General features: G+C 41.1%; 1 protein-coding gene across 2 annotated transcripts in view; it reads right to left on the reverse strand.

The window, feature by feature from the left end:
- Positions 1-19,593, reverse strand: part of LHFPL1 (LHFPL tetraspan subfamily member 1) — a 58,112-nt gene that overhangs the window by 34,456 nt on the left and 4,063 nt on the right. The window contains exons 1-2 of one of the 2 annotated variants that reach the window (XM_028841794.2): positions 11,061-11,896; positions 983-1,081 (exon numbers count right to left, since the gene is read on the reverse strand). In XM_028841794.2, the coding sequence (XP_028697627.1) occupies positions 983-1,081; positions 11,061-11,511 (550 nt within the window). In that variant the 5' untranslated portion in view covers positions 11,512-11,896. Of the gene's footprint in view, positions 1-982; positions 1,082-11,060; positions 11,897-19,593 lie in introns of those variants that run through there. The other variant, NM_001265846.1, reaches the window with a different exon arrangement.

The following is a 19,593-nucleotide window of genomic DNA, read 5'->3' on the forward strand; positions in this document are numbered from 1 at the left end:
CAATCTTTAGCTTTTACCTCAGCTAGCAGGACTAGTAGCTTGCTTCCCTTTCTTCAGCACCTGCCCCAGGTATTTACTCATTCCTTTATGTCAGAAATATTATATTTACCAGTCAGCCTTGCCCTGAGTGAAGAACACCGGACATTAGAGCATCCACACTAGTTACACTTTCCCTCGTGTTATGTTTGCATAATGAAAAACTTTCTCAAAAATGAATCAAGCAAGACTCAAAAAACAATCTGAGGCAACAGAGAGAAAGGGAAGTATTGGAGCACAAGCTATAAGTGGTTGGATGGCCTTGTTGTTCCCAAATCCTTCTGTACAATTGAGAATACCCAAGGAAACCTAGACATTCCCTCTCCTACTCTCTTTCATCATGATAGGTGGGGGAGTATTTTTGAAATCTTCCAATTAGAATCTAATCTATTACCAACTCACAATAGTGAATCTGAGACATTCTCAATGAAAATTGGCAACCAGAGAATGGTTCAGGGCTACTTCTGTCACCTACTCTAATATTTAACAACTCTTGCCGTTAGAAACAATTTTGAATATTTATATAGGTTCCTCATGCGTCAGGTAAACTAAATAACGTTGTGTTACATCTTCAGTGGAGACTGACAAGCAATACTGTTGATTTACATTTGGAAAATGGTGCCTAGAAGGAAACACTAGTAGGAACTAAGATTTATTCAGAAGATGGCAGATTGTTAGTCTCCAAGCATTTTAAATCCCTCTGAAGATAAGGTTGCCCTAACAGGTCATAGGTCTCTGGGTAAAAGTGCATAAATGGTATGGAGAGATAGTTAAAGAAGGGGAATTTACAGCTAACTCTTGTGAGTTAAGCCACCACTTCCCATAAGCTAACACATTGAGAGAGATTCAGGCAAGTACCACTAACAGAGTCCCCTCCAAGTGGTAAAGCGCTTTGGAAAACAGATTTCCCATGAACCATCACTGCCATCTGCCCAGGCCACCTTACCTAACTGAAATTGATTGGAGACATTCCCACATGTTTGCATTATCTCCGGGCTATTCCATCCTAAAGGGTATAAGGCACAGCCTGAGCTTATCAGCAGCCCTAGAAAGAAAGCATACACACAGGTAGAAAAAAATATAACGTCTTCTGTCACCCCAACATTCCCTTTGGATTAGCTCAGCGCAAATTCTGCCTCCTCAATTGAGCTTACACTTCCCCCTTTACCCTAAATTTCTATGAGAGTTCCAACTCAACAGGATTTTTTTTTTTTGGCCATGCCACAGGTAGTGGGGTGTAATAGGTAACAGAGGGGACAACTCATAAATTTAAAAAATGTTGAAAACTGAGACAACCCAATAAACTTTTTACAGTCAAAATACTTTAGTCAATGACTTACAAGGCCAGGTTGGCTTTTCCAACTTCTTTTGCTTTGGTCTGATACACAGAGAATAACAATGTAAAGGCTGCTACTCTTTTCCAAAATCCAGCTGTTTCTTAACATCAGGTAGGTCCCTATTAGCTGAAAACATGTAATGATTTCTGTAACATGGAGTCAACTGCTGGACTGATGAGCAGGGAACCACACTCCTCCCCTAATAAATCATTCCAGCTTTATACCAAGCAGTCCTTCCTTCTTTGGTTTCCAAATGCCTTCCACCATGAACCCTTACCCTAAATAAAAGGATTAAAGCCCTTTTATTTAGGTCATTTAGTCATTACAGGGAAATTCTGTTGTACCTTAGTGATAATCTTATTCTTCCAACCAGAGATACAAATCTGGATCTGCTTGCCAACACTGCCTTCTAAGGGCAACTGTGTTGCTCACAACTTTTTCTTGCTGCATACGTTTTCACATTTTATATCCTATGGCTTTTACCCTGCCTCTGGTCACAGAGGATTTTATCAAGCATTGGCATCTGACAACTAAAACAAATTCATTGGCTGGTCAGTGATGGGTGACATTGCAGCCTGGCATGAAGAGGTGACCTGCGTTAGATTCTTGTTTCTGGAATTTTTAATTGAGAAACATAAAGATGACTGGTCTGAAGGTAGTGAGTTGTCTCAATTGATTGTTCACAGTCAGTTATAGATTGAACTTATTGTTCTACTCTTTCCCCCTTCTCACTACTGCACTTGACTAGTCTGTTTAAAAATGGAGGGAAAAAAATCATAAAGATGCTGAGCTAGTTAACAGATAATGCAGAAGTTGAAAACACCCCCACAACACCAGAAGGTAGAATCAAGTCTGTGTCAAGCTAAAGCCAAGTTCAATTCAAAGTTATGAGTGGGTATGAATTCTGGATAAGCTGAGCAAACTGACTGGTAGAGGGAGAGAATAGAGGAGAATAGTGACATGAAGCAGACATACCATGAGAAAAACTCCATACTGTCAATGGAACTGCTAGAAAAAAAGAGAAGCCAGGCCTTCCTGATGGCTTTCCAATTCTACTTTCCTTATGTTTTAATAAATTCCTTTTTCACTGAGGAAACTCAAGTGAGTTTCTGCTACTTGCAAGCAAGAGTCTAATTACAATCACACCATACTTGGGTGTCACACTAATGATCATGGGAGGGACACCTGCCATGAATGTGGATGCAGAAAGTAACACATAGCACAGAACTGTCACAAAGCAGTTGCTTGATTAATGGTGAATGAATAGCACATTTACAGGTTCCAGAGCTCTGGGGCTCAACTGGACAGTGAAAAGCAGGCTGCTCCAGGGACTGCCAGCTTCATCTTCACTTCTCTTTTCTCACTGAGGAAGAAGCCATATATACTCTAAGGAACTCATATTGCCTTCAGATGAATCCTTTAGGAAGATCTCAAAGTAGCCTCCAAGCTTGGCTGCGCCATGGCAACTAGCTTTTCTCAGTACTCATTGAGGCCGCAGAAGAAGAGAAGGACCTTAAGAAATAGCAAGAAGGATTTAAATAAGAAAATATGGAGAATTTACTGACAGTGAGAATGGTTTTAGAAACTAAAACAATGACCAATTAAGGTTAGAAATTCTCTTCAGTGGAATGCTTAAAATTAGAACACATTCTTATCTGTCTCGTGGTATCACAGGAAGTGAAACTGGTCACTCAAAGACCTTTCTAGGCCCTGGAATTCATCCAGTGGTAATACAACAACACCCCCTGTTTTTTCCACAGATAAACTGAAATCCTAGGATATGAAGAGGTCGTCCAGAGTATGCACACTGGGTTAAGGACAAAAGTAGAAATGAAACCTAAGCCTTTTCCTGCTGCCAGTATATACCCTTTGAGGGAAAATTTAATAAAGACTGAGTTTTCCCACACAGGCTAGGAAGAAAAGAACACAAGTTTATAAAAGAACACCAGCTCTATTTTCTAACCTTCACATTCAGATCCCTGGGACTGGCACGAACTCTGCCTTCTCAAGCGGAAACTAGAGCTGGCCAAGTGCCTTTCTTGGCACAGTAGAGGGAACCTTCCATCTTCCTCAGACCCCTGCCCCTCAGATCTTACCATACTGAGGAGCTCAGGTCAAGGATTTCCTTCTCCAGGAAGTCTTCCCTCACCATCCCCAACCCCCAGGCTAAATTACATGCTCCTTCTTTCTGTTCCCATAGCACCCAGCGCTTACTCCTGTGACTAAAATAGTCTGTAATATATATTCTTTACAAAAGTTTATCATCTGCCTCCCTCACTAGAGTGTGTATTCCTTGAAGGAGGGAGACATACTTACCTTCAATTCTGTGTCCTTGGCACATGGTAGATAATAAGTACTTGATAAATACATCTGTTTCAGAGTATGCACAGGCTATATAACAGACAGTTTCCTTTGCCCACATTGTCCAAGTGGAAAGTCCCTTCTGAAGGGACTCCAATGTCACGGCTGGGAAATCATCCCAGACACCTGACACCGTAAAACAAACAAACAAACAAAAAAACAAAACAAAAAAAAACACACAAAACTTAGAAAGGAAAAGGCTTTTGGACATAACCTACCCTAATCTCTCCTTGTTACAGATGTGAATGTTGACACACAGAAAGGGAAAATGATTTACCCAAGGTCACATAGCAGTAACTAGCAATGCCTTTTTTCACTGATCAAAGAGATCATTAACCCTTAAAGGCTCTGTCCTTCTAGAGACATGTGTCCAGGGATGATTACCTCTTGGCAACAATATTTCTAGCAGGCACTAGGAATTTTCTAGGCATTAGATGGAGAGTGACAGCACAACATGGTGGCTTAAAACAATGGGTTCTGTAGTCAGAATGCAGAACTAGATCTGAATTCAAATTCCAGCCCTGCCACTTGGAAGCTGTGTGAGTTTAGGCAAGTTACTTAATTTCTCTGTGCTTCATTCACCTCATCTGTAAAATGGGAGTAATAATAATACACTTGTCCCTTGGTATTCACAGGGGATTGGTTCCAGGACCCCTGCAGATACCAAAACCTGCGAATGCTCAAATCCCTTATATAAAATGATGTAGTGTGCATATAACCTAGCACATCTTCTTGTATATTTTAAAGCATCTCTAGATTACTTATAATACCTAGTGCAATGTAAATGGTATGTAAATAGTTGTATTCTTATTGGATTTTTAAAAATATTTTTGAGTCATGGTTGGTTGAATCTGTGGATGCAGAACCTGCAAATATGGAGGGCTGACTGCATTTTATGGAGCTGTTCCAAGAATTAATGAGATTAATATACATAAAGTGCCTCATACATAGAAAGTGCTCAAGAAAAATTTATTATTCTTATGCAGCTGACTCTTCCTGTGGCTCCTCTCCCAGTTTCTACCTGTGTTCTCCATGGTAATTTCTTCCTCACCTCTTCAACCCTTTAACCTCATAACAAATAGCTAAAAAGTCCAAACCTGAACAGGGCTTGATTCAAAAGCCGCCTGGTTGGAGTTATCTTGCAATTTTGCAGAGGTACCTGCTGAAAGAACAGGAATCTCTGCAAAGCATTTGTTCAGCTCTAGTGCATGTAGCTCCATGCTCTGCCCAACCCGCCCTCCCACCCCTGCCATCTTCCTCAGCCCTCCATCCTGCCTTTTAGACAGGTGAGCACATTAGGTTGTAAACACACTTCATGAAGATATTTGACTTGTAACTGACAGCTGATTCCATTACATTTTATCATAGCTGGAGAAAGATGCCCCTGGGAACACATTAAAAATAAAAATGGATTCACTGAGTAATTCATTCTCAATTATATTTGTCTCCAGCAGTTCTCATTAATTTGGAGTTGTGAAGATGTGCTTCAGGTAGCAACAGGGAAGTCATTCACAAGTGTCAGTACCTGCCACCTTCTGAAAGAATGGAGGTTCATTAAAAATGTGGATTTTTGAACTTCAGCCCCAGGTATTCAATTCAGTAACTGCAGCCCAGGAATATGCATTTTAAAAGCACCCTGTAATGTGGAGGTATCTTGTCCTGGTACCAACACTTAAGAAAAACACCACTAAAAATGTTAAAAGCAGAAGCTCTGGTGGCAGAGAAAACTTGTTTAAATCCCAGCTCTGCCACATATGAGCTGCAGCCCTGGCTCTCACTTCTCTTCTGTGTCATTGTTAACTCCCAGTTTGACTTCCGCTTCAACCACATATGCCCCTTGAAGAAGTCTGTTTCAACTGCATATGCTTAGCTGGGAACTTTTCTAATCTCGCGTGCCTCTAGGAAGGAAAAGAAAGCCTTTAGAGTGTGTTACTGTCTTTACTCCCCTACTACACGTGGGCAGGTGTCCAACAGGCTGCCATTTTGTTTCCCTTCCTCAACTGCTCCCCTCCCTAAGGATCCCCTATCAAAAAAATACCAAATGTTCTCTCTGACATAGTTGCCATGGTTTGAATTTACTGAGCTAACCAAGAAGAGGGCTGGAGTTACTTTATTCAGCTTCAGCCCTTGTGGAAACTGGGACACCAATACATACCCTCAAGTGCAAAATCTAATACAGAACTTGGAACCCTCCCTCCAGCCATACCACAGCTGCTCTCAACTTTCCCCTCTTCCCAGCATTACTAGTTACCTATATCCCAGCTGCTATATAATCCTCTCCCAACTACACATTCTCAAATAGGTAGATGCCTAATCTTTGTCTTCTGGCAGGGATAACCTCCTCGTTGGGTATTACCAACCCCCATTGCACACCCCTCCACTATTCACAAGTGTAACTGTTGGGTGGCCATTTGTTAAACTTCCTGCTCTCGTTCTCAATTCTTTTATCTTTGCATAGCTGCCAATCCTGCTTTCCAAACAGAATTATTGGGTAGCTTGGAATTACTGCCCTGAGCAGAAGCCTAGTATGGGCTAATTTGTTATTATAACAATTTTGACTCAAACACAAACCAGAGGAAAATTTACAAACCTGACTTTCAACTATATCTCAGCTTTCCCTTCCTAGGGAGTTCCTTCACTTACCTCCCCCATTCATTCTACCCCATATTCCTCTTGGAGTTACAGGATAGTTCATACCTGCTAAAGATGTCAAAAGTAGATCAGGGAAGGCTTCACAGAAGGGCTGCATTGGACCTGGCCTTTGAGAGATAGGTAGATATTTACAGGGAGGGATAGAGGAAAAGGGAATTCCAGAAAGAAGCAACACCCTAAACAAGGCTGAGCAGAGTTTCTCAAATTTTAGTGTGTCCTGGAATCATGATAGTGAATGGTAAGTAACAACTCCCAGACAGTTGTTACCTTTTCAGTGGGGACAAGGGAATGTGATCAGGCTATAAAGGAGGCTTCAGCTATATTGCTAATATTCCATTTCTTACACAGAGTAGTGAGTACATCTGAAATATTTTATAACATATTTTCAAAAACATATGAGCATGAGAGGTTGTATATTATGCACTTTAGCAGGCCCTGGTGCAGTCTGTAGGACTAAGGAATCTGTAATAACAAGCACCCCAGGTAATTCTTAATCCAAGTGGTTCATGGACCACTCTGGAAAACACTGTGATAGCATTTCTTTTCCAACAGAGAAAAGAAAAAAAATCAAGAGCATCAGTGTATGAAGCACAGGATTGAGAGTCAGGAGTCCTGGACCATATTCTCAGCTCTGCTCCAATTTGCTACACAAGTCTTTGCTAGTGGGTTAACTTCCCTGAATACCACTTCCCAAACAGAAAATCACTTTCATAATCCTTTCTCAGCATGGTAAGGATAAATAAAATGATATCTGGTGAAACTTTGAAAGATTTTCCGGAAAAAAAAATGGTTTCCAGAGATGATAATGATTTTTAGAAGCATGGCACTCTTCCTGAAATCAAGTTCTCAGTGATATGCCTCCAACGGCAACTTTTATTCAGTTTGAAGCATATAATGTTAGGATCTTATACGGGGAAAAGCACTGGTGTGTTGAATGCTGTTCTCTTAACAATAAAAAATAATGTCCAGGGTAGTGATCTTCCCTTGGGCTGGGGAAAGGGAACACACATACACATCAAAGTCACTGGGGAGATTTCACTAAATGTATAGCCTTACACCTGTTGTTGTGTATGTCAAAATGGGAAACAAGACCAGAGAGTTGGAAAGCTCACATTTTTTAAGCACCCCAGGTGATTCTGATACACTCCTTGGTCAAGAAAGATTTTTGGCCTCCCATGAGTAACCTGATCCAAGATCTTACATTGTTTTCCTGCCAAGAAGTTCCTTATATTTACTACTCACCTATTTGTTCTTTGTTTAGCTCTCACTGAAGATAGAGGATCTCATAAGCATCTTGCATATGTATACACAGGGGAATGTGAATAATGGCCATGTTCTCAGGGACTGGGAGCCAGCTGTTTGGAAATCTCAGCATCCCCAGTGTTGAAATAATCTCCTGGCCAGGTGTTTCCTTCATTGATTGGAACAGGGCATGGAGGTCCCAGTGGAAGGCTCTCTGGACCCGAGGCTTGTCCAGATGGATCAGCTACAGGTGGAGCAAATGGGCCCCATGGGCCCCATCAGGTCACCTTGCTGAGTATGAGTCAGGCCAGCAGCTCTTTATTTCTTCCTGTCTCTCCCACTTCCCACAACTCATCTCTGTGGGCAGCCGCCAAATGGGGGAAGAAGAGTCAGGTGGGGGAGGGGGTAGTTCTTAATGGATACTCCATCTCTTCAGTGGTTTGGGGTCTGGGAGAGAGAAACCAGACCTGACAGAAATTGACTCCTCCTCCAATGTATTTCAGTTAATGCACTAGCTGCTGAGAAGCAGCCAGGCCTGAAGCAACAAAATCAATTCTCCTCAGCTACACAAGTTTGAACTTAATCTCCCAAACTCTTTCCCTACTGTCTTTTATCCATTGGGCCCAAAATGCTGCCCAGCCATGGTTTCCTTCCACTGGCAAAGCCTGTCTCAGAGGGTCAGGCCGAAGATGTCCAAAGATCTTTAGGTCACAGTCATATGCCAAGGGGCTTCTAGTAAGTTCATCCAAGCAACCCTCACCATTCTTTCACATCTGATATAACCTGGACAGCCACCAGTCTCTAGAAAGGAGGCAGGAATGGTTCTTAATTGACTGGTGTTACAGATGGGGAAGCTGTGGATGTCTAGTGATCTGTCCCAATATCAATTCCCTGCCCAGGGATAAACCTGGTAGCACACCCAGAGTCTTGAAGATTTGTAGGACTACTGCCAAATGGCATTTTCTTCTTGAGCTTTAAAGACCCTCATCTACATGTGAACACTGTGACTATGTTCCTATGAGCAAGGCTCTTGTGGATATAGAATGGCAGAATCATGTGAAACTAAAATGATGCTCATGTTTTTATTTCCTCTATATGATACCTGCCACTCAAAGTTCTGTCCCGCCCAAGCTGTGAATATCCAGATCTCCACTACCTTCCCACATCCCCCATCAACAATTTCATTTGAGTTTCTATACCTAGTAGGTGAAATCAACTGAAATATATCATATGGAGAATTACGAATGCTTTGTGAAAGTCTCAGTTGAGCCCAAAAGAGGAAGCAAGCTGGGGGTATGGGAGCTGCTTTAATGTGTGGAATCGGATGGAGGCTGTTGCTAGGCTTTCTGATTCTTGACAGTCAGCCCCTCCTCACTCTGCTGGAAACTCTTAGAAATACAAGTGAAACTAAACTGTCACTCTTTTGTCAGAAGAGATGAGAACTCAGGGTGCTAACATCCCTGCATGGAAGCCTGGAAAAAGTGGAAAAGATGTGAACTAATCCAGCTCTCACACATTCAGTTTATCTCAACATATGCTAGATATTGCCTTAGCCATGCATTCATTCTTTCTACAGTTACTGAACATCTGCTTTGTGCCAGTCACGGAACTGGGCTCCAGGGCTATGAATACGAATTGCAAGGATGACCCCTCTGCCCTATCAGCCAAGTGTCACTTCCTGAAATAATGTGTTCATAGCAGTGCTGAGTTAATTATAGCATGTTTAAAAATAAAAGTGAAAGGTAAGCCTAAGACCTATTTGTAATACCCATCGAGCTTCGAAAGCCAGCTAAAATAATTGGCTTAGATCAGCCTTAGCAACTGGTGTAGTATTACAGTTTTCAAAGGGAAGAAACTAACCTAATTATACATTCCAATGTGGCTAAAAACCCATTAGTGGCTAAACGGTGGGAAAAATCAGAAATGAAGGAGGCTAGAATGGTAATTCAGATTTAAAACTTTTAAAGTCTGAGAAAAGAGGAAACCAGAAAGCATCACCTTAATTGGTATTACAAAAAGAGTCTGATGCTTTTCATAATCAGGCCAGGAAACCATGGTAGCCTAGCCCAGGGTTTCCCAAACTTGGAACTATTGACATTTTGGCTGGATACCTCTTTGTGGTTGTGGGGGAGTGTTGTCTTCGTCTTGTGCATTGTAGACGTTCATCAGCATCCCTCACCTTTACCCACTGGATGTCAGTAGAACCCTCCCCAAGTTGTGACAGTTTAAAATGCCTCCAGACATTACCAAATGTCTTCCAGGGGGAGGGGCATGCAAAAGTAGTCCCCATTGAGAACCACTGTCTTAGCTCATCACTGCCATCTCACTCCAAGGCCACCTGAATGCAGTCATTGGGCAGAAGAAAGAAAGATCAGATCTGGACTATATCACCAGGGGACAAATTCAAAGGAAGTGAAGCATAGGAAAGGTCATGTCATTTTCCCACTATGGTCACACAGCAACTTGGTGAAAAAAACAGAAGTGAAATCCAAGTTTCCTGGCCCTAGTGACCCACACTGTCATGCTAATGGAGATAATAATGATAATGAATTGGATAATAATTCTAAAACTCTGTAACAACAAACTTCAGCGGTAGATTCTACCAGCACTTTTTTCCAGTGCCTGATCTAGGTTTTGCAAAATAGTCAAATATTCACATATATATTTTCCTGTCTTTCTAAATTTGGTTTTTCTTCTCAGACGTTCAAATTATACAGCTCTCATCGTCTTTCTGAAGTCTCCCATTTTTGCATTTTGTTTTTTTCTAGCCAGTCCACACACTGCCAGTATCTCAGGTTCCCTTCACTAAAGTTAGCGGGAGCCTGAATGAGGGGAATAACAAGTAAGGTGGGTCAAGGTCACAAGAAATCTGGGTAGACTGCTAATAGTTGCCAGACAGGGCTAGCCTTAGATGTGTTCCAAATAAGTAGTCATCTACAGTTTGTCTCATACCTAGCATTTCACTATTAGAGGCGTATTTCTTTGATGAGAACTGTTAGTAATTTGTACCTGTGTGTATGTGTTTATCAGATCACTGTTCTCTGAGATAACTACTAGAGAGCAGGACTACTAGAGATTAAGTTTATATTGGAGCAGTAATACTAGAGTGTATGTTGCTGCCTCTGTAAGGCAGATATATTAATAGATAATGTTTTTAAATGGGCTACCTGCAGGCAGATGAAGGTAACAAAAATAGAGGGTAAACAACAGATATCAACTCTGCCTACTAGCCAAATTTACTGTGAATAAAACTCTGATATTGATTGCACTTTGGGAAGTCCTAGACTAAAATTTTAAATGAGACTTCATTCATAGCCTTAGAGTTGGACAAAGTGAAGGGGATGAGAATGGGTTTCCCCATAAGGCTACACTCCCCACTCCTCCCTGCCCCAAAGCTACCCAACCCACTCAGTCCTAAAAGCACAGTCTTACCTCCAACAAATTGCGCTGCTCCCATGCAACGTCCCATCATTCTGGAGATGAGCTCCTCCATGCAGCAACCCAGGACAGCAGCTAGTGCCACCAGGAGTAGCAGAGCACAGCCGGCACCTGTCACCACCGTGCACATCTGCCAGGCCAGGCTTGGGATGGCATTGAAGCTGGCATAGCGCCCACATTCTTCCACCATGATCAGACTGTGTCCCTCTCCCCGCACAGGGTAGTTGCACCTCCGGAATGTACTGAATGACACTGGCTTCCCCAGCTGGGATCCAAAGAGCCAGTAAGGTAGGAAGTAACTGGTAGAACTGGTCACGGCAGTAACAAGGGACAGGAAGGCCCAGAGAGTTCCCACCATGGTCAGGCTGCTCCTCATGGTCACAGGTTTCTCTGCAGGGATGGGGAGATGAGTTGGATCACAGCACCAAATGCAGTAAGTTACCATGTAGGTTCCACTGGCCTGTTTTTCATCTGGTTGGCCAGTCCTGGGGCTCAATTATGTGCCACTTGTTCATTGCTTCTAGATAAGATTATTCTCTCGAGGACCATTTGGATCCCTGTGGGATTTTGCTTTTCAGTACTTTTCCCACCTTCCCTTCCTTCTGCCTGATTTAGAGTTCTATGGTCTTTAGGCTGCAATGGAGGAACCAGATAACTGAATTAGGGTCTGCTCTGCCAACTCAAATACAGCCGGATCAGACAGCTTTTAACTCTTGACATACATCGTGGAACAAGTGGCAGGAAAGGAGACTAAATGAAAACAAGGCTGCTGTCCCGGCTTCCAGCTGAATGGACTTCCTGGCCTGGTAGCTTGGAAGGAGGCAATATCTGAAGAGGATCAGGAACAAAGTTGTTTTCAGTGAGTGAAGGAGAAGGAAGACAACTTAGCAGGACCTGCCCCTACTATAAGGGGTAAGAGGGAAAGAGACCTCGCCATGGAGTTCCAGGTTGTTCCCATTTGACTTTGGTAAGATGTCCAGCAGTGTGTTAGTGTGGGCTTTTCAACTGGGATGCATCAGCCAGGTTAAAATGGATAGAATAAAATAAGGGGTGTCTAGTCTCATACCCTGTGCTTGTCACTGAGAGAGCACTGATCAGTCACTTTTCCCACAATTGAAATGGGAGGCAACTTTCCAACCAGGAGAGGTTAACTCTGGACTGGCTATTAAGAAAAGCTTCCTCGTCCTTTGCTGGATATAATCCAAAAAGCTTCTCAAAATTCTGAAATAGATCAGGATCAGGCACTCCCTACCTTGCAGAAGGAACATATAGCTGTAAGGACCTTTCAAGGTCCTTTTTGGAACAAGTAATCTTGTAATCAAGACGCTGAGAGTCTTTCCAGATCTAATTCCTCAGCTCAGCTCACAAATGGTTTTCACAGACCCCTCTGTCAAAAATCAACAACTTTCCTCCCAACTCCATTAATCTGCCATTGCTTTCTGGCCTGTTTCTCTATTGGGCCGGCTAGAGACCACACTGCAGCTTGATGACAGGACTGTGAATGTCTCCAGCAGGCAGATGGTGGAATATGTTTCAAAAACTTCTCCATGATTCACCACCATTGCTTAAAGTTATATGTGGTGGTGTAGAGGACAGGGAAGGAGGTTGGGGGACCCAAAGCAGGGGAAGTACAGGAACTGGCTGTATGGGGTCATTGCCACATTCCTAATTTTAGACACTGACAGGAACAAGCAGCAGAGGTACTAAGTGTCTCAGGGTCTCAGTCATGAGCCCTTTCACAACCATCGTCAAACAGTGCCTGACACAGAGCAGGCAGTTCAATTCACGTTTGTTTAGTGAAAGCCATTTCATAGAATCATTCAATTTCCAGATGGGTAGGGAACTTAATGAATCATTTAATCCAACCTTCTTGTTTTACATATGGGAGAATTTGGCCCAGTAAAGGAGGAAGTGATTTTCTTCAAGTCACAGAGTAAGCAAGCAGCAACATCAGAACCAGAAACTTGATCTGCAGATGCCTAGGCCAGTACTTTTCTACCACGCAATGTTAAACTACCCCCTCTCCATCACTTTACAGATGGGAATATGGAGAGGAAGTGATTTACTCAAGGGTGAAGGGCTAGTGAGGTACACTGGCCAGATCAGAGCCCAGTTATTTGATTCTTAATATAATGCTCTTTTTTTACTCAACCACAATTCCCCTCTTGATACATATGTATTTTGTGCTATGTGTTTTGTGCAGGAAGGGAGCAGAGATCGTAAATTGCAGGTGCTTACTCTGGAATGTTAGGGCTTGGGAAGAAAGTGCCCTGAGCTGGGCCCCTGAGAATTAGGCTTTGTGGCTGAGAATGGGAGGAATGAGAGAAAGATGTGATGAGGGATTGAAAGGCAACAGGGGGAGAAGTGGAACTAGTTTTGAGTAATTGCTGTTAGACAGCAGGTATGGTTGGCCGCAATGAGGTAATGCCTCTGCTTGTTATATTAGAGTTTGTAAGATTACAAAAAGTGCAAGCAGCCCTCCGTTACAGACTCATTTCCTGATGAAGAAGCCCAGGCCAGAGGAGGAGAGGAAACAAGCTGACAAACAGCTATTAGCTGTGTCATCACAATCCCTTCCAAATCCGTTATTGTATGTCCTCTGCCCAACGGTCTTCTTAGGTTAGTAAGAAAGATATTATCCCAAATTTACAAATGAGCAAATTGAGTTTCAGAAAGACAAGTGACCTACCCAAGGGTACACAGTGATTCAACGGCAAGGCCCTAATTTCTCACTTCTCTTTTACCTGAAGGCTTCCCCTACAGTATTACCCCAAAAGTATTACAATTAAAAGCCTCCATGATTTCCCATAGAGAATTAAAAAAAAAAGTTGAAGAATCAGGAAAGAATTCCAGGGAAGACAGAAGGAAACCCAAATTCTCCAAACATAGTGCAAACACCGTCAGGGCAAGAACATTATTTCTTTCAATCTCAGCACTTGCAGTCAAAACTAACTCCAAATGTCCCTCATGGACATCATCACCTGGAGATCAAAAGTCCCAGTATGAAGCAAAAAGAACAAATCTGGAAGCATCATACTACCTGATTTCAAACTATACTATAAGGCCAGTCACCAAAAGAGCATGGTACTGGTATAAAAATAGGCACATAGACCTATGGAACAGAATAGAGAACCCAGAAAAACCCAATTACAGCCAAACGGTCATTGAGAAAGCAAACAAAAACAAAAAGTGGGGAAAGGACACCCTTTTCAACAAATGGCGCTGGAATAATTTGGCTAGCCACATGTAGGAGAATGAAACTGAATCCTCATCTCTCACCTTATACAAAAATGAACTAAAGATGGATTAAGGACTTAAACCCAAGACCTGAAACTATAAAGATTCTAGAAGATAACATTGAAAAAACCCTTCTAGACATTGGCTTAGGCAAGGATTTCATGACCAAGAACCCAAAAGCAAAGGCAATAAAAACAAAGATAAACAGCCGGGACCTAATTAAACTAAAAAGCTTTTGCATGGCAAAAGGAATGGTCAGCAGAGTAAGCAGACAATCCAGAGTGAGAGAAAATCTTCACAATCTATACATCTGACAAAGGACTAATATCCAGAATCTACAATGAACTCAAACAAATCAGTAAGAAAAAGAAAACAAACAATCCCATCAGAAAGTTGTCTAGAGACATGAATAGACAATTCTTAAAAAAGGATATACAAATGGACAACAGACATATGAAAAAAAAAAATGCTTATCACCACTAATGATCAGGGAAATGCAAATCAAAACCACAATGCAATGCCACCTTATCCTGCAAGAATGGCCATAATCAAAAAATCAAAAAACAGTAAATGTTGGCATGGATGTGGTGAACAGGGAACACTTCTACACCGATGGTGGGTGTACACTAGTACACTGTGGAAAACAGTGTGGAGATTCCCTAAAGAACTAAAAGTAGAACTACTATTTGATCCAGCAATCTCACTACTGGGTATCTACCTAGAGGAAAAGAAGTCATTATTGCAGCGACCTGGATGAGATTGGAGACTATTATTCTAAGTGATGTAACTCAGGAATGAAAAACTAAACATCATATTTCTCACTGGTATGTGGGAGCTAAGCTATGAGGATGCAAAGGCATAAGAATGACACAATGGACTTTGGGGAGTTGGACGGAAGGTGAGAGATAAAAGACTACAAATATGGTGCAGTGTTTACTGCTTGGGTGATGGGTACACCAAAATGTCACAAATCACCACTAAAGAACTTACTCATGTAACCAAATATCACCTGTACCCCAATAACTTATGGAAAAATAAAATTTTTTCAAAAGTCCCAATGTAACAACCAGTAGGAGGGGCAGAGAACTTAAGGCAGAGGATCGGACTATCTCTGTGTAGTACCGAGACTACAGTAGAAATGAGGGGAGGTGTTGTAATATATGGTTGTCCTCACCTGTGACAAATGAAGCTGTTAAATTAAACTACAATACTATCAACTACTGTTACCATGATTTCAGTTTAAAAGTAACATTTTTGAAGCCAAGACATAGGAAGGCAAATTCTCAAAATTCAATTTAAATTAAATATGTTTAGCTTTAGAAAAACTCATTATAATATACATTCTTCTCAGCACCACATCATACTTACTCCAAAATTGACCACGTAATTGGAAGTAAAGCACTCCTCAGCAAATGTACAAGAACAGAAATTATAACAAACTGTCTCTCAGACCACAGTGCAATCAAACTAGAACTCAGGACTAAGAAACTCACTCAAAACCGCTCAACTACATGGAAACTGAACAACCTGCTCCTGAATGACTACTGGGTACATAACGAAATGAAGGCAGAAATAAAGATGTTCTTTGAAACCAATGAGAACAAAGATACAACATACCAGAATCTCTGGGACACATTTAAAGCAGTGTGTAGAGGGAAATTTATAGCACTAAATGCCCACAAGAGAAAGCAGGAAAGATCTAAAATTGACACTCTAACATCGCAATTAAAAGAACTAGAGAAGCAAGAGCAAACACATTCGAAAGCTAGCAGAAGGCAAGAAATAACTAAGATCAGAGCAGAACTGAAGGAGATAGAGACACAAAAAACCCTCCAAAAAATCAATGAATCCAGGAGTTGGTTTTTTGAAAAGATCAACAAAATTGACAGACCACTAGCCAGACTAATAAAGAAGAAAAGAGAGAAGAATCAAATCGACGCAATTAAAAATGATCAAGGGGATATCACCACCGACCCCACAGAAATACAAACTACCATCAGAGAATACTATAAACACCTCTACGCAAATAAACTGGAAAATCTAGAAGAAATGGATAATTTCCTGGACACTTACACTCTTCCAAGACTAAACCAGGAAGAAGTTGAATCCCTGAATAGACCAATAGCAGGCTCTGAAATTGAGGCAACAATTAATAGCCTACCAACCAAAAAAAGTCCAGGACCAGATGGATTCACAGCTGAATTCTACCAGAGGTACAAAGAGGAGTTGGTACCATTCCTTCTGAAACTATTCCAATCAATAGAAAAAGAGGGAATCCTCCCTAACTCATTTTATGAGGCCAACATCATCCTGATACCAAAGCCTGGCAGAGACACAACAAAAAAAGAGAATTTTAGACCAATATCCCTGATGAACATCGATGCAAAAATCCTCAATAAAATACTGGCAAACCGGATTCAGCAACACATCAAAAAGCTTATCCACCATGATCAAGTGGGCTTCATCCCTGGGATGCAAGGCTGGTTCAACATTCGCAAATCAATAAACATAATCCAGCATATAAACAGAACCAAAGACAAGAACCACATGATTATTTCAATTGATGCAGAAAAGGCTTTTGACAAAATTCAACAGCCCTTCATGCTAAAAACGCTCAATAAATTCGGTATGGATGGAACGTACCTCAAAATAATAAGAGCTATTTATGACAAACCCACAGCCAATATCATACTGAATGGGCAAAAACTGGAAAAATTCCCTTTGAAAACTGGCACAAGACAGGGATGCCCTCTCTCACCACTCCTATTCAACATAGTGTTGGAAGTTCTGGCTAGGGCAATCAGGCAAGAGAAAGAAATCAAGGGTATTCAGATAGGAAAAGAAGAAGTCAAATTGTCCCTGTTTGCAGATGACATGATTGTATATTTAGAAAACCCCATTGTCTCAGCCCAAAATCTCCTTAAGCTGATAAGCAACTTCAGCAAAGTCTCAGGATACAAAATTAATGTGCAAAAATCACAAGCATTCTTATACACCAGTAACAGACAAACAGAGAGCCAAATCAGGAATGAACTTCCATTCACAATTGCTTCAAAGAGAATAAAATACCTAGGAATCCAACTTACAAGGGATGTAAAGGACCTCTTCAAGGAGAACTACAAACCACTGCTCAGTGAAATAAAAGAGGACACAAACAAATGGAAGAACATACCATGCTCATGGATAGGAAGAATCAATATTGTGAAAATGGCCATACTGCCCAAGGTAATTTATAGATTCAATGCCATCCCCATCAAGCTACCAATGAGTTTCTTCACAGAATTGGAAAAAACTGCTTTAAAGTTCATATGGAACCAAAAAAGAGCCCGCATCTCCAAGACAATCCTAACTCAAAAGAACAAAGCTGGAGGCATCACGTTACCTGACTTCAAACTATACTACAAGGCTACAGTAACCAAAACAGCATGGTATTGGTACCAAAACAGAGATATAGACCAATGGAACAGAACAGAGTCCTCAGAAATAATACCACACATCTACAGCTATTTGATCTTTGACAAACCTGAGAGAAACAAGAAATGGGGAAAGGATTCCCTATTTAATAAATGGTGCTGGGAAAATTGGCTAGCCATAAGTAGAAAGCTGAAACTGGATCCTTTCCTTACTCCTTATACGAAAATTAATTCAAGATGGATTAGAGACTTAAATGTTAGACCTAATACCATAAAAATCCTAGAGGAAAACCTAGGTAGTACCATTCAGGACATAGGCATGGGCAAAGATTTCATGTCTAAAACACCAAAAGCAACGGCAGCAAAAGCCAAAATTGACAAATGGGATCTCATTAAACTAAAGAGCTTCTGCACAGCAAAAGACACTACCATCAGAGTGAACAGGCAACCTACAGAATGGGAGAAAATTTTTGCAATCTACTCATCTGACAAAGGGCTAATATCCAGAACCTACAAAGAACTCAAACAAATTTACAAGAAAAAAACAAACAACCCCATCAAAAAGTGGGCAAAGGACATGAACAGACATTTCTCAAAAGAAGACATTCATACAGCCAACAGACACATGAAAAAATGCTCATCATCACTGGCCATCAGAGAAATGCAAATCAAAACCACAATGAGATACCATCTCACACCAGTTAGAATGGCAATCATTAAAAAGTCAGGAAACAACAGGTGCTGGAGAGGATGTGGAGAAATAGGAACACTTTTACACTGTTGGTGGGATTGTAAACTAGTTCAACCATTATGGAAAACAGTATGGCGATTCCTCAAGGATCTAGAACTAGATGTACCATATGACCCAGCCATCCCATTACTGGGTATATACCCAAAGGATTATAAATTATGCTGCTATAAAGACACATGCACACGTATGTTTATTGCAGCACTATTCACAATAGCAAAGACTTGGAATCAACCCAAATGTCCATCAGTGACAGATTGGATTAAGAAAATGTGGCACATATACACCATGGAATACTATGCAGCCATAAAAAAGGATGAGTTTGAGTCCTTTGTAGGGACTTGGATGCAGCTGGAATCCATCATTCTTAGCAAACTATCACAAGAACAGAAAACCAAACACCGCATGTTCTCACTCATAGGTGGGAACTGAACAATGAGATCACTCGGACTCAGGAAGGGGAACATCACACACCGGGGCCTATCATGGGGAGGGGGGAGGGGGGAGGGATTGCATTGGGAGTTATACCTGATGTAAATGACGAGTTGATGGGTGCAGCACAGCAACATGGCACAAGTATACATATGTAACAAACCTGCACGTTATGCACATGTACCCTACAACTTAAAGTATAATAATAATAAATAAATTAAAAAAAAAAAAAAAAAAAAAAAAAAAAAAAAAGAAAAACTCATTATCCTTCAGAATTTAGATGAAGTACTTTCAACTTTACGGAAAATTCATAGCCTTTATTTCATTTATGACTAAGGTGACCAACCATGTCAGTTTCCCTGGGACTCAGAGGTTTCCTGGGATGTAGAATTTGCAGTGATAAAACCAGGAAAGTCCCAAACAACCTTGGATGAAATGGTCACCCTATTTAGGACTAGAGATGTTATGGGCTAGCACGATCCATGGACAGCAGTTTAAGAATCACGGCCACAGATAATTCTTTAATATTCTCTTTTCAGGACTCAAACAATATAAAGTTAAAAGTGACCATGGAATTAAACATTGAAGATATGAAGTTTATATACTTTAAATGTAAACCTTTCTAAATCATAGACTTCACTTGAATGGAGTCAAGGTAGAGATCTCAGAGACCCAATTGCTTAATAGTTTCTGAACA

This window comes from Macaca mulatta, chromosome X, assembly GCF_049350105.2.
Source record: "Macaca mulatta isolate MMU2019108-1 chromosome X, T2T-MMU8v2.0, whole genome shotgun sequence".
NCBI classification, from domain to species: Eukaryota; Metazoa; Chordata; class Mammalia; order Primates; family Cercopithecidae; genus Macaca; species Macaca mulatta.